Source organism: Botrytis sinoallii (assembly GCF_014898435.1).
Source record: "Botrytis sinoallii strain Bc 23 chromosome Unknown BSIN_032, whole genome shotgun sequence".
NCBI classification, from domain to species: domain Eukaryota; kingdom Fungi; phylum Ascomycota; class Leotiomycetes; order Helotiales; family Sclerotiniaceae; genus Botrytis; species Botrytis sinoallii.
The window spans coordinates 238,372-260,000 of record NW_024066059.1 but is presented as its reverse complement, the minus strand read 5'-3'; the positions used below and the strand labels follow the sequence as shown (position 1 = coordinate 260,000).

Here is a 21,629-nt window from a genome sequence, read left to right as displayed (position 1 = left end):
AACTTGTCTGGACGTTACAGACTGATTGAATAATTCTACCAAGTTTCACACTCTCATCCTCTTAACTTCTCGCTATTTCACATCTTGATATTCAAAGGATCTAAATCTCTACGGAGTACGTCCTCTTGCCACCACACACTACACGGCCAAATCTATTTGTAATCTCTACATTTTTCCAAAGTTTATAACTTTCAATAATCTCATAGTTACAACTCGCAATCTACCAGCAAATCAATCATTCCACAAGAGATTTCTAATACACTTAGTCTACTTCACTGACTTCAGACTATCTAATCCCAAGGAAAAGGCCCACTCTTTCTTAACCGACAACTAGCTAGCTGTATGTACTCTATACGTAGGAGAAAAAACAGGCCGGAATTGACCACTGCGTAATACCTCTCTCTACGCGTTGTTTTGGTGAGGGTGCACGTACCATTACGCAGTGGTCAATTCCGGCCTGTTTTTCTCCTACGTATAGGTACTGTACAATATCTGCTCCGTATATCACAATAGTACCACAGAATTTTCAGTCTACATTGATCGATTACGCTGACCCAGTATCTCTTCTTCATATTTTCCTTTCGAGGTTTGACAATCTTCCTCAATGTATATACCTAGCTGTTCTGGGTAAAAGATCTACAGTCTGCATATGTCAAACTGTCTGTTTTCAAGATTCTACAATAATCCGATTCGATATACTGGCTCACATTATGTTGAGCGCGCAATGACAGCTAGCTGGTGTTATTCGACTGGATGATTGATAAGAAATATAAACCACATAAAAGACCTCAAACTCGCATACCAAGTATATACCTCCATCCCTATATGAAAAATCCCGAAAATTTAAAAGAACTTGCCCGGCTCTCTTTCTTCTCCGTTGCAATACCCCCATCCCACATAACTACCCATCCGATCCATCCCCGCCAAACACCTCTCAATAAACCACAAAAGATCCCAGTGAACCCTCTAGATACAAACTCTCATCCAACTCAACGTCGAAATCTGCACCTCCCCCATCTTGGGTCGACTTGTTTGATTCAGAACTTGAACCGCCATGGTTTCCTGGAAACTTCAACTCGGACAAACTTTGGGGGTTGCCCAAGGCCATATTATTCTTTACATAACTATTCTCGACCAACGCCCAGCCTATCCGTGTATAGAAGCCATTTGGTGACATTGCCCGCTCCTGAAGAAGTAATGCATTAAAGCAATCACCTTCAAAATACAGCTCAAACAAAATTGTCAAGATAGGAAGGACTATCACCCTTTCTTCGCCTCGGTCGAACGGTGCATCTAGCACTACAGTCACAGTTGTATCTCCATCTCTCCCGGCGAGGAAGGGAGTCCCACGATTTCCCTGCTCTTTGACAAGTTTGTCACGTATTAGCAGTCCCCGCGCACGAAAGTATCCATCCGAAATGGAACCAGTGTCATCGACGCCGGAAACGGGCGTAACTCGTACCTCATCGATCTCAATGTGATATTTGTTACTGGGAAAGATTGAAGGAAGTGCGACAAAGCCATCGACCGAGGCCCAAGACCAAGTAGGTGCTCGATAGTCTTTTGGACGAGAAGTGTGACTACCCCACCAAACAAGTTGATCGGCAAACATAGATCTCCAAAGGCCTGCCACATAGACATCATCAAAAACTGCCCGCGTGCACTTGGCCAGCGCACTGACTGCAATTAGTTTATCCGAATCTTTCGTTAGATGTGTTTGACTGTAAAGATGAATCCACTGCACCCATCTATCGTAAGCAATGCCTTTCATGGTCCTCTTAACTCCGTCTATCAGATACTTCCTTTCATATGAATCGGATCCTGAAAGTGGCCTGAGCTTGAAATTCTCCCTCTTGCAAATTTCTGGTAGCCCTGTTGGGTATGTTTCGCAGCAAGCCATCTCCCTGCATTCCCAGAGTAGTTCACCATCACAAAAATGGAGTGAGCGAGGCGACAAGGCACGTTCTTGCAAAACCCAGCCTCGATCCAACAGTGGCTGAGTGTACAATCTGTCGCTCCAGATGTCTTTGTTGAATATATGTAACAGATCATTATCAGCATCTTCCCAATTTGACTGGACTGCTGGACACAGCTCCAACATCTTTGGGTCTCGAGATCGAGAAAGACCCTCATGACTGTCTTTGGAGGCTTCAGCCATAATGTTCAGACTACTGTTGCCATAGACATCTTCCATCGAGACAGATTCAGTCTGCCAGTCATCGACAGAGTCCTGAATGATACAAAGTGAGTCTATCCACACGTAAGGAATGGACAACTTTCTAGCAACAAATATAGCCTCAATAAATGTCTTCGGGAGTCGCTCGAGAGAGATTCCAGCCTTAAAACTTTCCAGATTCGAAATTGTAAGCTTTAAAATATCAGAGTTTCCCCAGCAATGACTTAGGGTTGAATAGTGTGAGTCTTTGACCACTTCTTCCCTTGTCATAACGAGCCTGACGTATTTTTCATCTTCATCAATTCGAAGCAGTCTAGTTGGCATGACACACTTAGATGCCAGTGAAGTGGTGCAGAGGGTATGCTTCAATAAACACTCACGATACCACTTCGAGGCTTGTGCCAGTGCAGCATCTGACATTGTAGTATCGCCTGCATTCGACACATGATTTGTGTCTGGCGCACCATACTCTAGATTGAACTATAAGTAGAGCTGGATGGCAAGATTTTTAACTTCGACCTACCTTCGTGTGACATTACGGTGAATGTATGATGATAATATCCAAAATTAAAACTAAGGAACCAAGGTTGTCGTTGGTCTGATAAGTAATATAATTCCCACGTTGAGGATCTAATCAAAGTAGAGATTCCTGCGATTGCATCCTTAATATCTGTATTCTTGCTGAAAGACGCCAGCAGTCGATAACAAATCCAACAGCCAGAGGCCGAAGCATCAATAATTGATTGCAAAGAAGAATGATGAGGATTACGCTTCGGGGATGATAACCCTCTCAAGATATGACGGCCACAAAATATCTTCTCGCACGCTTCGCAAAGCATCTTAAATTTGTATAAAACACTGTAAAACACGCAAATACACAAAGGAGGCGATGAAAAGTCGTCTGATGTTATGTAAACTTTACATTTATCAGCGCAGCTGATTTGCGCAGCAAGGCCAACTCATCAATACCTAGTAAATAGAAAACGTAATCTTATACATCTATTTGATTGGCCCAGAATTATCCAGCCAATCATGAATTACAACTCCAGCGGTTAAGACGGGATAAAAGAGAAAAACAAACAGTGAGGCTCAAGTTGAATACTTATCCAACCAGATATTGGATGGACCAATTGCTCAGCAAAACAACAATGACGACGGCAGTGCAGTGCAGTGGTGTCAACACGCATCCATACCCATCCATAAAATACGTGCGCAATCTTTGCGAATAATGTTTACCTAGAACTCATTCACACCCGTCTCGATATCTACAGACTCCTGGGTGTAAAAATCAGGGGGTATGATTTACCCAGCTCCAAGAATACTAGGTAAGGTACCAGAAAACCCCAAACATGTCAATCAATTGAAAACAATGTAAGGTAAGCCATCGAAAAACGCAACGTCGCTTGAACAATTCCCCACCTTACTTCGTCTTCTCTTCTCTTTATCACAATCAGTGCTGTGTTTATCAAATCAATGAATTCTCAACCACTCACAATATCAGCAATGTGAGTCGAGGACAAAATTGAGTTTGAGAAGTGAAGTCCTCGAGGTCCTCTCATCCTCTTGGTATCAAAAGCTTGGACCATAATCATACCAATTCGCCGAACTTCTCTTCCCTTTTCAAGAATCAAAAGTCTTAGTAAATCGACCTGTCAATATTTTTAATAAACGATTTTAACAAAACGTGGAAGAGCTTACAATTCATAGCTCTAATGTATCATTCAATGCTTCAGAATTTTCCTATACTATCATTCGATTTCGAAATAAAATGACTTTAAAGAGTCTTAAACTTGGCGAGTTTAGTGCTGCCAGTTAATATTTCATTCATCCAGGATCGGAACTTATTGATATAATTAACTTACCAAATCAAACTTCCCTCTAGTCTCGAGCTCTCATGATCTTTTCTCGAACACGGGATTGACAACACAATCCCAACTATCGACTCCCATTCTTTACTCTACTCCTGATTCCAGCTAGGGCCTAAGTAAGGAAGTTGATATACAGAGGAAAGCCTAGTGGTATATGCAATCTCAAGTTTGAAGCCCTCGAGAACTAGATTGAGATACACACACAGATATCCACAAGACGTAAATGGTTTACATGCAAGTGTATTGGGAATGAAATCTCAAGGAAGATACAAGTATCAATCAGTATCTGGATGGGAGATAGAGAGGGAAGATTAACATGGAGGATACACTTATACTATATATAAATAAACACATGTATTCTCCCTATCTTATGCAGCTTAAGAAAGTTCCACGATATAAACTGGCCGGTAGGGAGAAAGAGTTTCTAAGCAGCAATTTCATATTTTCTTGTGTGAGTGATATCTATTCAGAATTCAAGAAATACATCTAACCATCACACTATCACACCACACCACACCCCAACCCGCTCTCCTATCTCCCCTCCCCATCCCAACCCCTCCCCTAAGAATCTCCCCCCACCACACCCTAACAAAACTCCTCGAATTCAACTTCTCCTCATCCAGCCCTCACAACCAAAACCAACCCTTCATTTTCATCCCCTAATGTTTCACGCTCAACTAAACATAACATATATATCCTGATACATCAGAAAACTAGGTATGTTTTCAAACTTCATCTTTTTGGTATCCGCGAGGATGTTATCGCAGGTATCGTTTATAATGGTTTTGGCGAATTGACCACAGGAGTTGGAGTCGATGTAGGAGAGGGGTCGTTAGTGTCGTCGGTGCCGAAATCGGGGAGGTTGATTATGTAGATGTAACTTGTGGCGGCCCAGTGCCAGGAGCGGGAGGGGATTTCGGCTCCGTGGAAGGTGCAGCAGGCGTAGTAGGCTTGGGCGACTTGTTTTTCGGAGCGGGTGAGGAGTGTGGTGGAGGGGAATGAAAGTTTTGGTGGGTTGATTGGTATAGATGTTGGATGATGGGAGTCGGGGAATCTAGTTATGATGTGACGAAATTCGATTAAGGAAGAGAATGAAAATGAGAGAATATGAATGAGATGAATTTCTCGATGATTAACTACATGTCAATAACGATGGCAATGACGAAGGAAGTGAACGAACGAATATCCATTCATATGAATACACTAATAAATGAATAAAGAAACAACAAATCCATAAATATATATATATATATATATCTACAGTCAACCCACATCTCCTATACCTGCATCAACTCAACTCCTCCCCTCTCATCTCCTCTCCTCTCATCTTAACAGCATCCCTTCACCATATAAGCAAAAAAATCAACTAACTCACATCCAATCCAATCCACTCCACTCCCCTTTTATTAAACCATATTCTAATCTATAATCTCCAAACCTCCAAGCCTCCAAACCTCCAAGCCTCCAAACCTCCAAGCCTCCAAACCTCCAAACCAGAAAATTCATAAACATCAAGTATTCAGCTAGATAGGTAGCTAGATAGACACCTAGATAGATACCTACTAAATAGTTAGCTAGTCATTAATTCTATATACTATGAGATCAAAGTAAAGTAAAGCAAGTAATATAAGCAAAGCAAGCAAAAGTAAAAGCAAAAGCAAAAGTAAAAGTAAGAGCAAAGAATGGATATACCTAGTATATAGATAAAGTAAGAATTTCTCGAAAGATAGAAATTCAAAGTCATTATATTCTACCTAGTATTCTATTTTCAGAACAAATACAAACATAAATATAAACATAAACACAAATATAAACACAAACATACCTGATCATAATTATAATCATAGGAAATTCCAATTGTAACCTCTAAACCACAACTTCCAAATCACAACTTTCAAATCACAACTTCCAAACCACAATTTTCGTTCGAACCGAAAAAAAAACCATTTGAAGAATTATAATCAAACTGAACTAATTCACATCACATCACGAGTAAAAAGAGAAACCCGATCGTATATTTATTACTAAATACATACATATATATATATGTAAGATTACATTTTCAACTTCCCATATGTGAAGAATACCTATCAAGTAAACAAGTAATAAATTTCCAAAGTTTAAATACTTCATATCTATTTTTTATTTTCCTTAAGTTAACCTTCACCCCTCCCTCTCCTCCTTCCTCAATTCCCACTCTCTCAACTTCGACTCTCAACTCCCCCTCAAGAATACCCAAAAGAGAAATTTAAAGATCTTCAAAATCCAAAGTCTAATTTATTTCCTATCCTATCCCATCCCATCCCACCCCCTCTCAAAATTCCAAAATTCCAAACCCATCATCCCCAGAATTCCAACCCACATTCCCATTCCCATTCCCATTCCCCAAAACCCCAATCAATAATTCCAAATCCATCTATCCATCCATCCACAGCACACAAATCTTCATTCCTCCTCCCACCACCAATCCATACCGCAATCCGCTCATCACTCATCACTCATACTCATCACTCACCTCCCCAAACCGCGTTCAGAATTTTTTTCTCCATCATCTCAAAAAGGAAAGCGTAACTGAAACCCTCTCACCCCTAGACGAAATAAAAACTCTCCTTCCGTCACTCCTTCATTCTTTGCTTGCCGTTTTCGTAATATAGACAAGCTCTATCTATAGATAGCCCGTAGTGTTATTGAATAATCAAATATTAATGTATGATAATGACTTCGAGTAATGATGATTTGAATGTCAATAGATCATTTCATCATTGATGTATAGGAAGAATTGAAATTTGCTTTCTCCTTTGCTTCTTTCTCATTTACTTCCATATGACGATGCCTTTTCCGAAGAAACTGATCCCCTTTGCTTCGTTACTCACAGCGACATGTTTGCTTTTCCTCGTTAGGCCATTTCTCAGCACTCGATGGGAACCGATTGAATCAGGGGCTGGTCAATGGCACAATGATGTACAACTACCTGGTGCGAAATGGAGGACGGTGCAAGAAACGCAACAACCAATATCCTTTCGTCCAGGGATTGTGAAACCATTCCCTGCAACATATTCGAAGATGCTCGTTATCTCTCGTACGAAAGAGGAAGATGTGAGTTGGATAAGAGAGAATTTCGAAAACGATACGAGTATCCAATCAACCATATATACAGCGAACGATGCGAAAGCCGAATATCATCCCCCGAAGAATAAAGGTCATGAAGTGATGATATACCTGTCGTATATCATTGAGAATTATAATAATCTTTCGGACGTTAACATATTCATGCATTCGCACCAGATGACATGGCATAACAATGAACTTCTCGACCTCGATGCAGTTCAGATGATTTCGAGACTCTCTTCCGAACGCGTTATACGAGAAGGATATATGAATCTACGGTGTCATTGGCATCCAGGATGTCCGGATTGGATGCACCCAGGAATAGTGGAGGAGGATGATGACAAACAAGAGCAGACGATTATGGCCAGAGCATGGTTGGAACTATTCCCACTTGAACCTGTCCCCAAAGTGCTTGCACAACCTTGCTGCGCACAATTTGCCGTTTCGAAAGAGAGGATTCGAACTCTACCACTGGCAAGATACATTTCCTATCGAGATTGGTTGTTGAGGACAGAGATATCGGATTACATAAGTGGTCGAGTGTGGGAATATATATGGCAATTTGTGTTTGCAGGACAGACGACTTTATGCCCAAAGGAACACATTTGCTATTGTGATGGGTATGGCATTTGCTTCGGAGGAGAGATGGAATATCAAGCTTATTGGGAGAATCAAACCGAAAAGGATAATTTGAATATTCAACTCGAGGACTGGAATATACGGAATGGAGAGATGCAGAATTTGATAGATGAAGGAAGAGGAGATGAAATGGAGAATTCGGAAAAACCCGACTCTGCAGTCAAAGAGAAGCTAGAGAGGGAGATTGATGAAATCCAACGCTGGCTAGAGATAAGCAAGGAAGAAGCAATGAAACGTGGGGATGTGGCTCTGAATCGAGCGGAAGAAGCCGGTAGAGAATGGAACGATGGAGATGGATTTTGATGAGCCAGGTGGATTCATCCATTAATTGTGTCATTGTGTCTTTTCTTTTTACATGTTCAATCCGACCATAATCTTACTCAACAGACGAAGCATGAGATGATCTCAATTGTTGATCACGGTACTTGGTCATGAATTTCTTGGGGAACCGTGACTCTCAACTCAAGGCGACACACAAGAAACAAGGAATGACCTGGTTTGAGAGAGAAAGATCGACGACTGAACGTCTGGCACTTGAGGGTCACTACCGTAATCTTATATCTGGACGATTAGTGTGCCGGCTCTTAGCCCTCAATAGATCTTTGCGATCACTCATTAAGGTTACATCAAAGTTTAGCCTCATGTCCACGGAGAGATCCCGCACACTGCCACGGGAACGTGGAGCACATGTCGATCACGTGTGGGGTTCATGACCATTGAGTCCTTGCGTCGTTGACAGATGTTGTCATATTTTCTGGGGTTTGCATGATGTACAGATGAAAGCATTGCAGATCTGGCGTGTGGCGATGGTTGAGATGATGGATTATCCGATGAGATGGGAAGAATACCTAGGGATACCTACCTACAGAATGATTTGATTTTCAGCTTGGTTTGGAAATTGGGAATGGCGGAATCTCAACTGTAAATGATGATAGCAGATCAAATATTTGACGGGAGGGAAGTAAGTGATATGTAATGTAAAGTGGATGGGGCGAAGAGGCGGGATGAGATGGATGATGGATCATGATTCTTTGCAACTTTTCAATACTTGGGTGATGAATATTGATACAACAATAGTAGATTTCAATGGACAAACCATTGCGAGTTGGTGGAATACCTACCTAGTACGAGGAAATACTTTGTTACAGTTTTTGAACACTTGAACAATGATGGTCTCTCTGATGCGTATCACCTGTGTTATTGTGCACTAGGTATCGTTCCGAGGCAAGTGATATATATCTGTATGAATGACTAGGTATCATCAATGGTATATGCACTATGCTGATGAGGTTTCTACAGATAGCAGATAGCACCTGGGTAGTGTAGTGTACACTGTTTGAATATGAATATTCTCCGAAATGATGTTTTCCAAGGTCTCACAGATGATGATGACGATGGAAGATATTGAGAATAGATAATGTTGACGATACTGGTAGATGACGAACGAGATGATGATGTCAATACATTGATATAAGACTCTTACATACATTGATTGATGTTGAATCTTCAGACTTTAGATGAAGTTATTCCAAATCTTTCAGGGTTTACATGGACCATCCACTAGGGAGGGACTAATAAGGAGGTACATGCAATGGATATAATTAAATATCCGCCCCACCAGCCCCACTCAATCCTCACCCACCTGAGCCACCCACCCATAGACATCCAGGTGATATCCTTTCCGCCTTGACTCGTTTTTCGTCTCCGCCCGTTCACATCTTTGCTTCTTCTCCTTCTTCCGTACCTTGTTTTTCGATTGTACATACAATTTTACGATCTCGTCTTGTGCATGGTCCAAGTGACAATGGTTCAAAGATCGGTCACCTTTCTCTTGCATCGTAGGCGAACCGTGTGGTAGTTGTGCGTGAGGACTGGCTCGACGTAACCGAAAAAAGCGGCGGAAATTGAGTACCCTTTCAAAAATCTTTTTTAATAGATTATAAATTTATTTCAAATTAAATACTGAATTTGAAAAAATTTAATGAAAATTTGAGTCATTTTTGCATTGGTATCAAATGTTTTTATTATTTAACGTTATATAAAGAAGAGATCTTAATTGTTAAAGTTCTTTTGCATGGTGGTCAATTTCCGCCGCTTTTTTCGGTTACGTAGAGACTGGCTCGATGGGATTTGAGATCTGATAGATTAGATCAGCTCGAGATCTGGTACACGATTAATAAAGGGCCAGAACACTGAGTACCTAGGTAGTCATATGGCGTTGATGTACATCGTACCCAAAACAGGACAAACAGTACGAGACAATTCGCCGATAATACGGTCTCGAGGAGAATAAGATAAGAAGGTCAAGACTCCAAAGCATGTCGATGATATTTTCGTCACGGACAAAGAGATGATCAGGTACCGTGTCTCGAGTGTGTATTTCCCATGTCACTGTCACAATGACCGTTACACCGTTGGTGTTGTCTCAATTTGGTGTATGTACTATTTATTATGTTGTATCATAACCTTACTAGGTAGGTAGGTACTATGTACATGTACGCAGGTTACAAGAAGTTCCAACGTTTACTAGTAACATTGCACTTAGCTTGCACTTAAATTGCACCAACATCTGTTTGGTTGGGGTAGATACCCACCTAGTATATATAAGAGGGGCTTGAGAGGCAAAGAGTGGGAAGTGCATACCATTGGATAAGATGTCTTTTTGAAGTATCACTCATTGAGTAGGTAGGGCAATCAAAGCGACGGTATTCCTTTTTTCTATGACTGGGTAATTACTTGGTAAGAGGTATCTGACCAATTGGTTTCAACACGGTAAGTTTTACGAGAAAGTCTTTCTTTTGGTACGATATTACCGTGTACAATGCAATGTGCATGCACTGTACAATGCAATGAGCAATCCCATGTGCAATCCCATGTTATCCCTTAAGAATGTGCTTTTCTTTTCCCTTTCCCCCCAAACATTGGATGAACGCTTCCAAGGTGCTTCCCCAAGGCAAGGACTCTTTTTTCATCTCAAGTCTTGAAATCTAAACCGTCGTCGCCCAATCTGTCAAATGCATTTATCTGGATATATCCCGCTAAGATCAATAGCCAAGACTCGAGACTCGAGACTCAAGAGCCACTGAATGAATACGACTGGAACTAATCAGTCGTCTGAGCAGTGAGTACCAATTACCATTACTTCACGATTCACGTTTTTCTCTCTCTTGCCGGTTCCTTCTCAAAAGTCGTACTTGATCGAATGAGGAAATTGATGGGTCAATGTCATTCATGGTCATGGTCATGGTCATGGTAGCTTCTTTGCTTTTCAGCCCCAGATTACTAAGTTTATCATCTGGGTAGGAAATTAGGAAACGGCGGACCGACCTAGGTAGTTAGTTACCTAGGTACTCCTAGATACTCACCTATCTGGGTAAACAGAGATACCTAGACCTTCAGATGGATCGATAGCTACGCCACAACAACCTACCTCCTTTGATATAGGTATTTTGCACAAATTTACACCTCGAATGCTAATTGAACTAATTGAACCAATAAGAAACCATACCTTTATTTACTTTTTACGAACCTCAAGTACATCGACCTCTCACACCAAAAAGCAATTCCACCTAGGGTCACGTTATATCAATGGAATGATACCGTCGTCGGACACTCACACTCACTTATCGTATTAGAATGGGGAATTAAAACATTTTTCTTAATTTTTAATCTTTTGCCCACGTGCACCAGTACCACACTTATTACCACTTTCCACTTTCTAAACTATTTCCATCGCCACAGGGATGACACCAGTTTCCCTCTCTTGATTCGTCAATTCCTTAATTTCGCCCAAGAAAATAATCCTAGACTCCCGATACTCCCAGGATTCGTTATGTCGGCGACGAAATCAAACAGGATTTGGAGATCCATCACTTTCACAACAACCCCTCCAAAGAAACGGTCGTGCGTACGGTCCTGGTGTGCGCACTATTATAGGTGTTGAACGGAAGTAGTTCTGTTATTGGTGGGAACGGGAACGCATTTGGCAATGGATTTGGAAATGGAAATAGAAATCGAAGTACGCCTCGTCTAAGGTCTCCTCCAATTCTCTCTCTGGTATGTCATAAAACTACTCACACCTGTCTGTGCCATCCTTCTGTCTTTTTTTTCCTCTCTCGGGGGAATTCCAATTTTGTATATCTTTTTCCATTCCTGCCACTGAATCGATACAGAGGCACATACATATCTTCATCATACTCAATTTGGAGGATATCTTCTTTGCTAGTTGCATAGATGTGGAAACACTTGAAGCAGAAGAGAAGGAACAGCCTTCAGGATACATCCCATGTATGTCGATGGTTGTCATTAATTTTCTCCTTCATTTACCAAGACCTAATTTACCCATTCCGCAATTTCGCTCGTTCTGTACTATTAATTTTCATCGGAGAATTAATGGATTCTCGTGAATTGTGGATAAGGGGACCGCTTTAAAGCGTCACATAATTTCATTTGTATTTATTTCTTGTCATACGGCGCATTGTCGTTCAGCCATTGATGTTCAATTGAGATTTGTGAAAAAGACGAGACGAGATATTATTTTATGGCGGAACTGACATCACTCTTGCCACAAATAGTTTCCTCACCCTAATCAATCGACATCTACCGCGCCTGCAGAAATGAACATTCAAAGTTTAGCGGATCGTCGTACAGGAACACTTACTTATGGAAAAAATCCCGGCTTTACGCTCCCCACCAAAATCGACGAAGCAAGTGCAGGAGAAGAAGAAGAAGGCGGTGCAGAAGTGAACGACATACCATTTTACAAACCCCATAGGCCAGGTGTGGGAGGTCCCCATTTGGCAGGACCATCACAAGCAAGTCGATCGAGAAGACATTCGTTGGAGAGACTATTTGATCCTAGCACTCCCAGAAGGGGAACTGCATCACCCACACCCAGCAAGTCGGCAAAGATTCTACAAGCTCAAGTTGATATTCCTCTGCGGTCAAGGTGAGTTTTGAACAATTATCTACGTCTTTGACAAAGTCAGTTGACACATCCTAGTAGTAGTCTTTACAACGAAGACTACCGCGAGTCTAGAGAACATCTACAAGAACATTTTGATATTCCAGAGAGAGAAGAGCGTTTAGAAATTAGAGATTCAAAGCCAAGCATACTCTCTTCGCCACAATCATTATCCTCGCCTTCGACAATGCGTTCGCGTTCGCGTTCTCGAGGCGGTTCCGTGTCGTCATATCAAACAAATGCGACATCTCTACCAGCACTGCAAAAGACAGGAGTTCTAGAAGAAGGAGAAGTGTTGGAACCATTGAATGAAGAAGATATTGATCCTGGATCTTTTGATCTTGTGGCAGCAACTGAGACGGGAGGCAAACGATATTCTCTAGAGACAAGATCAGAACAACTCTTTTCGACAGAGCATTTACGAATTATTTTCAGTGATCCTTCGCTACTCTTGAGATTCACTTCTTTTCTAGGCGCACATAGACCTTCTTCAATTCCTATACTCATATATTACCTAGATGCTGTTAAAGCACTCAAGGCTATTTCGTATTCAAATGCGATTGCAGAAGCTCTGGAACCAATTCCTGGTTTCGATTTTACTGCGACTGCAGCCTCCAAGACAATGAGCGCTGCATTAGAAGAAAAGGCAGCAAAAGCTTTCGATGTTTTGGTTCGAGAGGATCTTCCTGCTTACATTACGTGGGCATATATACAGACCGTTAGTATATCGATCCAGAGACGAATCACTGGAACTTTACCAGCGCATCTAAGAGAGGCATCTGAGGGCTTAGCTGAGGTCTTTTGTTTAACCGATCCTTCTCGTCCGGATAACCCTATTGTTTTTGCCTCCGAGGGTATGTTATAATGAGCTAATTGGTAGACTTTGGCTAACCATACTTTAGAATTCCACCGAACCACACAGTATGGTATGAGCTATGTTCTTGGTAGGAATTGCAGGTTCTTGCAAGGACCAAAAACAAACCCCTTCAGTGTGAGGAGAATTCGAGAGAAGATTGAAGCCGGTCAAGAACATTGCGAGACTTTCCTGAATTAGTAAGTTTTGTCTGAACACTCTTGGATATGATGACTAATTATATATTAGCCGACGAGATGGATCTCCATTTATGAATCTTCTAATGTGTGCCCCACTATGCGATAGTAGAGGCACGATTCGATATTTCATTGGTGCACAGGTCGATATTTCGGGTTTGGTCAAAGAATGCTCGGAATTGGAATCTCTTCAACGTCTTGTTGCGGCAGATGAGCTTGCCCAGGAACGTGAAGCAGAACGAGCAGCAAATCCCGACGCAGAATTGGAGGAATTCCCACCACCACCGAAAGACGAATTCCAAGAATTAAGCGAGATGTTGAATATGCAAGAGCTGGATACAGTACGCAAGTGGGGAGGAAGAATGCACAAAGAAACTGAGGAGGATCACCCTGACAGCAATGTTCAAAAAGGAAATTGGCATAAACCGAGATTACATATCAAGAGTACAAGTCCCGAGAATCTAAATTCACAACTTGGACGTATTAGTGGAAAACTTGGTGGTATATATGAGAATTATCTTCTTGTTCGTCCATACCCAAGTTTAAGGATTTTGTTTGCAAGTCCGACACTTAGAGTGCCTGGCATCTTGCAATCGCCTTTCATGGCGAAAATAGGGGGTAGCAATCGTGTTCGTGAGGAGTTGACTCAAGCTCTAGCTGATGGACGAGGTGTCACTGCAAAAGTACGTTGGGTAACAAAGGATGATATGGATGGTCGACCACGATGGATTCATTGTACACCACTTATGGGCTCTAATGGTTCAATTGGTGTATGGATGATCGTTATCGTCGACGATGAAGCCTCACAACATAACAGCAGGAGATATAGACTCGCCCCGTCTGTAGATCCAAGATTTGGAAGAAGTATACCATTTACGAGCAAGGCAGATAGTAGTGCGGGAAGTATCAGGGATTTCTCTATTATCCAGCACAATGGATCATCAGGACAACCAAGGACACCGAGATCGCACAAAAGTGTTGATCTTGAAGATGAGGATAGTATGAGGAGTGGTAGTCCGTTTACTTTGAGGATTGATTAATTGATCCATCTAAAAACATCAAGATGGCAAGCGGATGGTCTTTGGTATTGTTTGCTCTTGTTGTAATTTTCTTTTGTCATGGAGGTTTAAAGTATCGCTATACTACTAGCTGGACAGCTAAGGCTGATGGGTGCGATGGGAGGTGGTTTTCTTCTTCAGATGATTGCGTTGCATTTTAGCGTGTTGTTTTGCTTGTCCTACTATTGTTATAAATTTGTGTTTTAAGCGCACTGTATTAGTTATACTGTCGGACTATATGTACTATGAAGACGAGAGGTTCTTGTTGGGGGAAGGGGGAAGGGGGAAATAACATGTGGGATATGGAGAAAGAGATGAGTAGGAGATGAAAGACTAAAGGAAGACGATTGAGAGGAAGATAAACTTAATATTGCAGCGAGGGAGCTTGCATGATTGCTTGCAAAAGGAGGATGAACGACATTGGCATTAACATCAGGTTGGAACTTTTGGCACTTGGCATGATGATGCACATATTGCTTTGGCTATGGCTAGAAAATTCGCATTGGCTAGATTGCTTGGGCTATGTAGAATATGATATCGTATGATGCCGACTCATTGTTAGGTGTCTACTTAGATTGAATTCCTCTAATGTGAGTTATTCGAGATGCGAGAGTTTTTTTTGTGTGAAGTTACTTGTGAAGTTGTTTGTGAATTTGAATTTAGTGGTGGGATGTGATATAGTTTGATATACTGTGTATATGATATCTCATATTTTGGAACGTGATCCGATGTGGAAGGTCGAGAGGTGGAGGGAGGGCAGGTAAGCAGATAGATAGATAATAGGCAAATGGGTGGGAGGTAGACTCGATGTAGGAGAGAGAACAAAGAGGTCGGGTTTGATCATTTCTCAATACCTAGATACTTTCAACTATCTAAGTAATAAGTATCTTTTTTTGAACCTGAAAAGAAGAGGGGGGGGGGGGAAATTGTTAGTGAATAATAAAGAGTATATCGATATAGCTATACAATGATATATATCTCCTAGACTACTCGTATTAGCTTAAAATATCTTAAGTGATTAATTCGTATATACTTATAATTATTAATAATTTACTAAATAATAATATTATAATAAAAAGTTTTTCTATTACATATTTCATATTATATATGAAATATAAAATTTAAGATTTATGAGAGAAATAATAATAAATATCTCGAATATTGTTTTAAGTATGACTCTCTACAGGGAATAAGATGGGAAGCATAGGGTAGAAAGTGATGGCATTAGGAGGACTAGTGTACTAAGTATGTTCTTCCACTTCCGAGAGGAAGAGCTCTATATAGGATAAAGCTCTTACTAATACTAATTGGGGCTAGCTCTCCCTGCTCTATAATCACATAAACCATACCTTTCAACACTCCCCCTTAGATCAATCGTAATGATCTGTCATTCCCAGCATTTCTACAAACTTCTTGAATACATCCTTAGTCAATGGTTTCGTCAATCCATTTGCTATCATTTTGTCTGTAGGAATATAGCTGATGTCGACCTTTCCTTTCTGTTTGAGATTCTGTACATGGTAATATACAATATCAATATACTTTGATCTATCAATTAGTTATACATTTTTGATTAGAGCTATAGCCTTTTGATTGTTTCCTTTTATATCGACAATAGATCCGTTCTTTATAACAAACTTTTGTATCCTATATCTCGAAGTATTTGAGCTAATCATTGGTTTTGCTTTATTATAATTGATTGAGCTATATACTCTGATTCAGTTGTTAACATTAACACAAAGTTCTGCTTTTGATTCATTCAGAATACTAATCCTCCTCTCAAAAGTGTAACTACTCCCAATATACTTTTTCTATCAACCACATTACTAGCATAGTGAGGGGACTTTAATGCAAAGCACGAGCTGTGGGAACCGGGGGTGATCGCAGCCAATCAAGGGGCGCAGCTTGCAATATAGGCAAACGAGCAGGGCATAGAATTTATAGGTACTCTAGGCATACCTATTTATGTAAGAGGGCATGTGCTAGATCTAACCTTTTTCAATGTATTATTCGCTTATATAGAAGTGTTGGAAGAACTCCATTGTGGATCTGATCATACTATTCAGGTTACCAATCTAGCGAACCGTGGAATAATAGAGTGGGATCAGTACTACTATCGGATAAAGGAAACGGATCTGCCAAGATTGGATGGACTAATGGCTAATCAGCTAGCCTATCTTAGTAATGTAGATATCCAGATCACAATTGAGATCGAGATCTATGTTAATGAGCTTGCGAAAGTGCTAGACAAATCGATCCGAGTGGTTGGCAAGATCGATCGAAAGGCAGGGAAAGCTTTGCTATGGTGGATGGATGAGTGTAGAGAAGCTTATCGAGCATATATAGAAGTACGGAGGGGAACGGACTTGGAAAGGAAGACTCATGCTATACACTTTTTACAAAAAGTAGTGCGACAAGCCAAGAGATCCTATTGGGCTATGCGTCTAGATGGGGTCAAGGACGATAAAGAACTTTATCGAATTATGGGATGGCATAAGTTGACTCTCGAAAGTAATGCGAAATCCCTCTCCCTAATAATCGGTGAGCGGGAGATCTGCGATACAAGAGAGAAAGCGGACGCTCTATTTACAGCGGTTCTGGATCGATTCAAGGTGGACGATGATCTTCCAAATGATCCACTACGCAATCAAACACACAAGGGGACCCTCCCCTGGAAAAGAACGATCTCGGCTGAAGAGGTAGAAAAGCACGTCATAGGAGCCTCGTGTATTGCACCAGGAGTGGATCGAGCTACTGTGCGCCTCCTTAAGGCATGCTGGCCGAGCGTCAAGTCACTGATCCGGGAGATATTTGCATCATGCCTAGCTCTAAACTACTACCCAGAAGGATGGAAGCTAGCGGAGGTAGTAATGATTCCCAAGGTAGGCAAGAAAGACAAAACGTCACCGCGGTCGTGGCGACCAATAGCCCTGATCTCCTGCATCGGAAAGGGTCTCGAACGATATATAGCCAGCCAAATATCTTGGACAGCTCTGAGACATAAAGTAATCAGCCCACAATACTGCGGAGCGCTCCCCAGAAGATCAGGGACAGATCTAGTAGCTGCCTTCACTTATGATGCGGAGCTCGTATTAGTAACTGGCAATGTAGTTTCGATTGTTACTATAGATGTACAGGGAGCTTTTGATGCTCTCTTGAAGCGTCGACTCTTGAGCCGAATGATCAAACAAGGGTGGCCAACTTCGCTGCTCAAACTGATAGACTCATTCCTTACAAATAGAAAAGTCAGAGTAAGATTTGAAGGTATTATAACTGAGGAGTATCTAATGGTATGCGGTATCCCTCAGGGGTCCCCACTATCACCTATACTCTATATGCTCTATCTTGCTGAGCTCCTCAATCGAGATACGAAATTCCGTTTCGGCTATGTAGATGACATCGCGATCTACCACTCTTCCAAGCATTTCTCTACAAATACTAGGATCCTGCAACGATAAGTACAGCAGATCATCAGATGGGGTAAAGAGAACAGAATCCTATTTGCCCCTGAGAAGTTCGAATTACTTCATATTATCAGACAACATGATACCACTAATCCACCATTGGTAGTGAATCCAGATCTGATAATCACTCCAGTACCGATTGCAACAAGTGGAAGCGCTCAGCCTACTTTGAGATGGCTGGGCATCTTCTTCGATCGCCAGCTCTCGTTCTTACAATACGTCAAAACACATACAGCGAAAGCTATGAAAGTAGTCTCACATATCAAATTGATCGCCTGTATTATACATGGGCCGCCAGCTTCTTCTCTAAGAAAAGCAGTGATCACCTGTGTTCTCCCAGTAGCACTATTCGGCACGGAAGTATGGTACGCTGGTAAACATAAGCCTAGCCTAGGCCAAAGCGATCCAAGTATAAGTGTAGGCATAAAAGGTCATCTCTGTTGCATCAATAGAATGATTAATACTGCTGCAAGAGGAGCGATCCCAGTATACAAGACTACACCAATTGTAGTTCTTATCAAAGAAGCGGGCCTGTCATCGGGGATAGTTGTGCTAGAACATACCAAGCTGCGATTTGCATTCCGTTTAAAAACAATCGATAATCAATACTTGCTAGTAAATCGTTTGAAATCAGTAATACAAAAACGCAAACGAGGAGCAGACATAATAAAAGGGTCTCTTACAAGAATCCAACAGCTCAGCCGTCTTATCCCAGAGACGCAACACTCGAAGCTACTCTGCCTGCACTTCTCGAGTGGCTGTAGAACAGATCCAACAAAAGGATTAACCAAAGAAGAAGCAGCTCAAGCCTTCAAAGAGTGATGGCGACAATTTCTATCCGAAAACTACACGATTTTCTCTAACAGATTAGAACAAACCATTAATCGCAAACATTGTATTGGCTACAGATATACAATATATCATAATAGCATTCAAATAGCCTCCGGATTTAAACAGATCCGAAGCGACTCACATGTATTCGATGCAGAAACGATAGGAGTATAGCACGGATTGAAGCATCTAATCACTATGCTTGAAGATCCCTTGAACAGTCGAATCTAGATGTGTATTGATAGTACATCGATCATCTGAGGTATATGCGGAAACACACCGCCTACAACACAATGGGCCTTCCACAAGTATCACAAAGCAATAAAACAACTCAACGTTAGGATAAAGTGGTCACCTGGATATATGGAGATTGAAGGTAATAAGGAAGTAGATCGCTTAGCAAATATAGGTACAATTAAGCCTATAGACCAGGCAATTAACAAGTTACCAACAATCAATAGGGTTCGAATGATCGTCCGTCAAAAACGCCTATACGCAGAATCTATCTGGTGGGAAGAGATGAACTCCTCTCTCTTTGCTGGCTACAAAGAATGGTCTTCTAGATATAGTATAAAGGAACCAAAGGAACTAACTCTACCAAGAGCAGTTTTATATCGATTGATAGCTATGAAAACAGGCCACAACAACTATGCCACTTATCATTAGCGATTTGGTTATCAAAACAATAAGCTGGACTACTTATACAGTAGCGTTAAGAAACCATATCACTTCTTTAAATGCACTATAAACAACCTAAAGCATTCAGACTAACCCCTTGCCCCTATAGAAATGCAATCTAATAAATAAGCGATCATATATATCAAGAAACTCTTACACACATCTAACAAGCTCACTCAGCTAATCATCGACTCAGAGTTTTATATTCAGATCTGTTCTAACTACTAAAGGATCCTTAAAAAGCAATAATCTTTTTAACAAAGCTTACTGCCCATCCCTTATAAACTCATCACTCAACTGATCACTCGAATACACTATACCCTAAAAACCGCAAACCCAATATATAATACAAGAGCCCTGCTGCTCAGCTAAACAAATAGCAACTTACTCTTGCTTTTTCTCCTTTATCATAGGAATCGAAGTCCACAACAAACCTATCTATCTGGGAACCAAGCTCTGCCTCAACAACAACCCGGATCAGACGTTCCCTTCTGGAAACAAAAACGGATCGCATCCGCAGAGGAGCGAATAGCCCCTGGTATTGAAGTTAAATTGCTAAATTCGATCGCGACAATCACGCCGCTCAAATAGTTCCTTATCTTAGCACGTCTAAATACCCTTAGGGAGGTCCAAAACAGACGTTAATTAATATAAATAAATAAATAAATAAATTACTAGCATAGTCTACATCGAAATAGATCACTAGATTTTGAATTCCCCCTAATCCGAAACATAGCTTATAACTAATTATTATTCGTAAATAGTGTATTACTTTTTGCAATTGATTTATATAGAATTCTACTGAATCTTTCATATATTAACTAAGCTTTCCTAAATCAAAAGCTATATCAGATCTTAAATATATTATCATATACATCAACTCCCTGATTATACAACTATACTTAATAGAATCTACTTGTTTGTTGTCCTTTCAAGCTAATCGAAATGCTTTGTAATTATCTATTAATATTGAGATAAATCTAAATATTCCCTTTGTAAATCCGTATCTGCTTAATACTTTCTCAAAATATTATTTTTAATTGATATATAGAGTCCTGTTCTTTTTGTCTCTAATAATTCTCATATCTAAAAGCTTTGAATTCTTGATCTCCCCCAGATTCTTAATATTAAAAACAGAAGTAAATTGTTTACTGAACTATAGTATATTATTTAAATTCCGTATTGCAACAAAAAGATCATTGATATACAACAACATTATAATCCTTTTGTTAGAGTGAATAAATAAGTATGAATTAATTAGACTTTGTACAAAATTCTATTTGATAAGTTATTTCTTTATAAGATTATTTCAATCACAAGCTGTTTACTTTAATCCGTATAAACTACAAAGGACTTCAAGAATATGTCTTTATTTGATATTAACTTTTTATAGTATAGATAAGAAAATCTTTTCTTTTAGCTTTATTTTAATAAATACATTCTTTATATCGAAGTAATATATCTTAAGATTTTGTAATGCTATAATGAATAGAAATAAACAAATTATTACTGATTATACCGTGGGTGTGAATGTATCGAAAAAGTCCACTCCATACTTTTATGTGAAGCCTTTTGCTATTAGTCTAGCCTTGAATCGTTCCAATAATCCATTCATATTCAGTTTTATTATGAATACTCATTTTGTACTAACTAAATTGTTCATTCTATTATTATAGATTTGTTGCCATATCTTATTCTTTTCTAATTCCTTGATTTTCTAATCAATAACTGCTTATTACTATTTGCTATAAATTAAATCGCTTATTACCTCTTTATATATTTTCGGGATCAGTA

At 40.3% G+C, this 21,629-nt stretch overlaps 3 protein-coding genes across 3 annotated transcripts; 2 read left to right on the top strand and 1 right to left on the bottom strand.

Moving 5' to 3' along the window:
- Window positions 1–934: 934 nt before the first annotated feature.
- On the bottom strand, window positions 935–2,712 carry EAF02_011437 (uncharacterized protein; the record flags this gene model as incomplete). Its single annotated transcript, XM_038907484.1, has 2 exons — window positions 935–2,646; window positions 2,700–2,712. The coding sequence occupies 2 exons, from the start codon at window positions 2,710–2,712 to the stop codon at window positions 935–937; spliced, it is 1,725 nt and encodes a 574-aa protein (XP_038752706.1).
- A 4,161-nt stretch (window positions 2,713–6,873) lies between these two features.
- EAF02_011436 (uncharacterized protein) lies at window positions 6,874–8,094 on the top strand (the record flags this gene model as incomplete). The annotated part of the gene is made up of 1 exon (XM_038907483.1): window positions 6,874–8,094. The coding sequence occupies one exon, from the start codon at window positions 6,874–6,876 to the stop codon at window positions 8,092–8,094; it is 1,221 nt and encodes a 406-aa protein (XP_038752705.1).
- Window positions 8,095–12,024: 3,930 nt separating this feature from the next.
- EAF02_011435 (uncharacterized protein) lies at window positions 12,025–14,844 on the top strand (the record flags this gene model as incomplete). Its single annotated transcript, XM_038907482.1, has 5 exons — window positions 12,025–12,078; window positions 12,366–12,739; window positions 12,794–13,608; window positions 13,657–13,807; window positions 13,857–14,844. The coding sequence occupies 5 exons, from the start codon at window positions 12,025–12,027 to the stop codon at window positions 14,842–14,844; spliced, it is 2,382 nt and encodes a 793-aa protein (XP_038752704.1).
- Window positions 14,845–21,629: the final 6,785 nt, after the last annotated feature.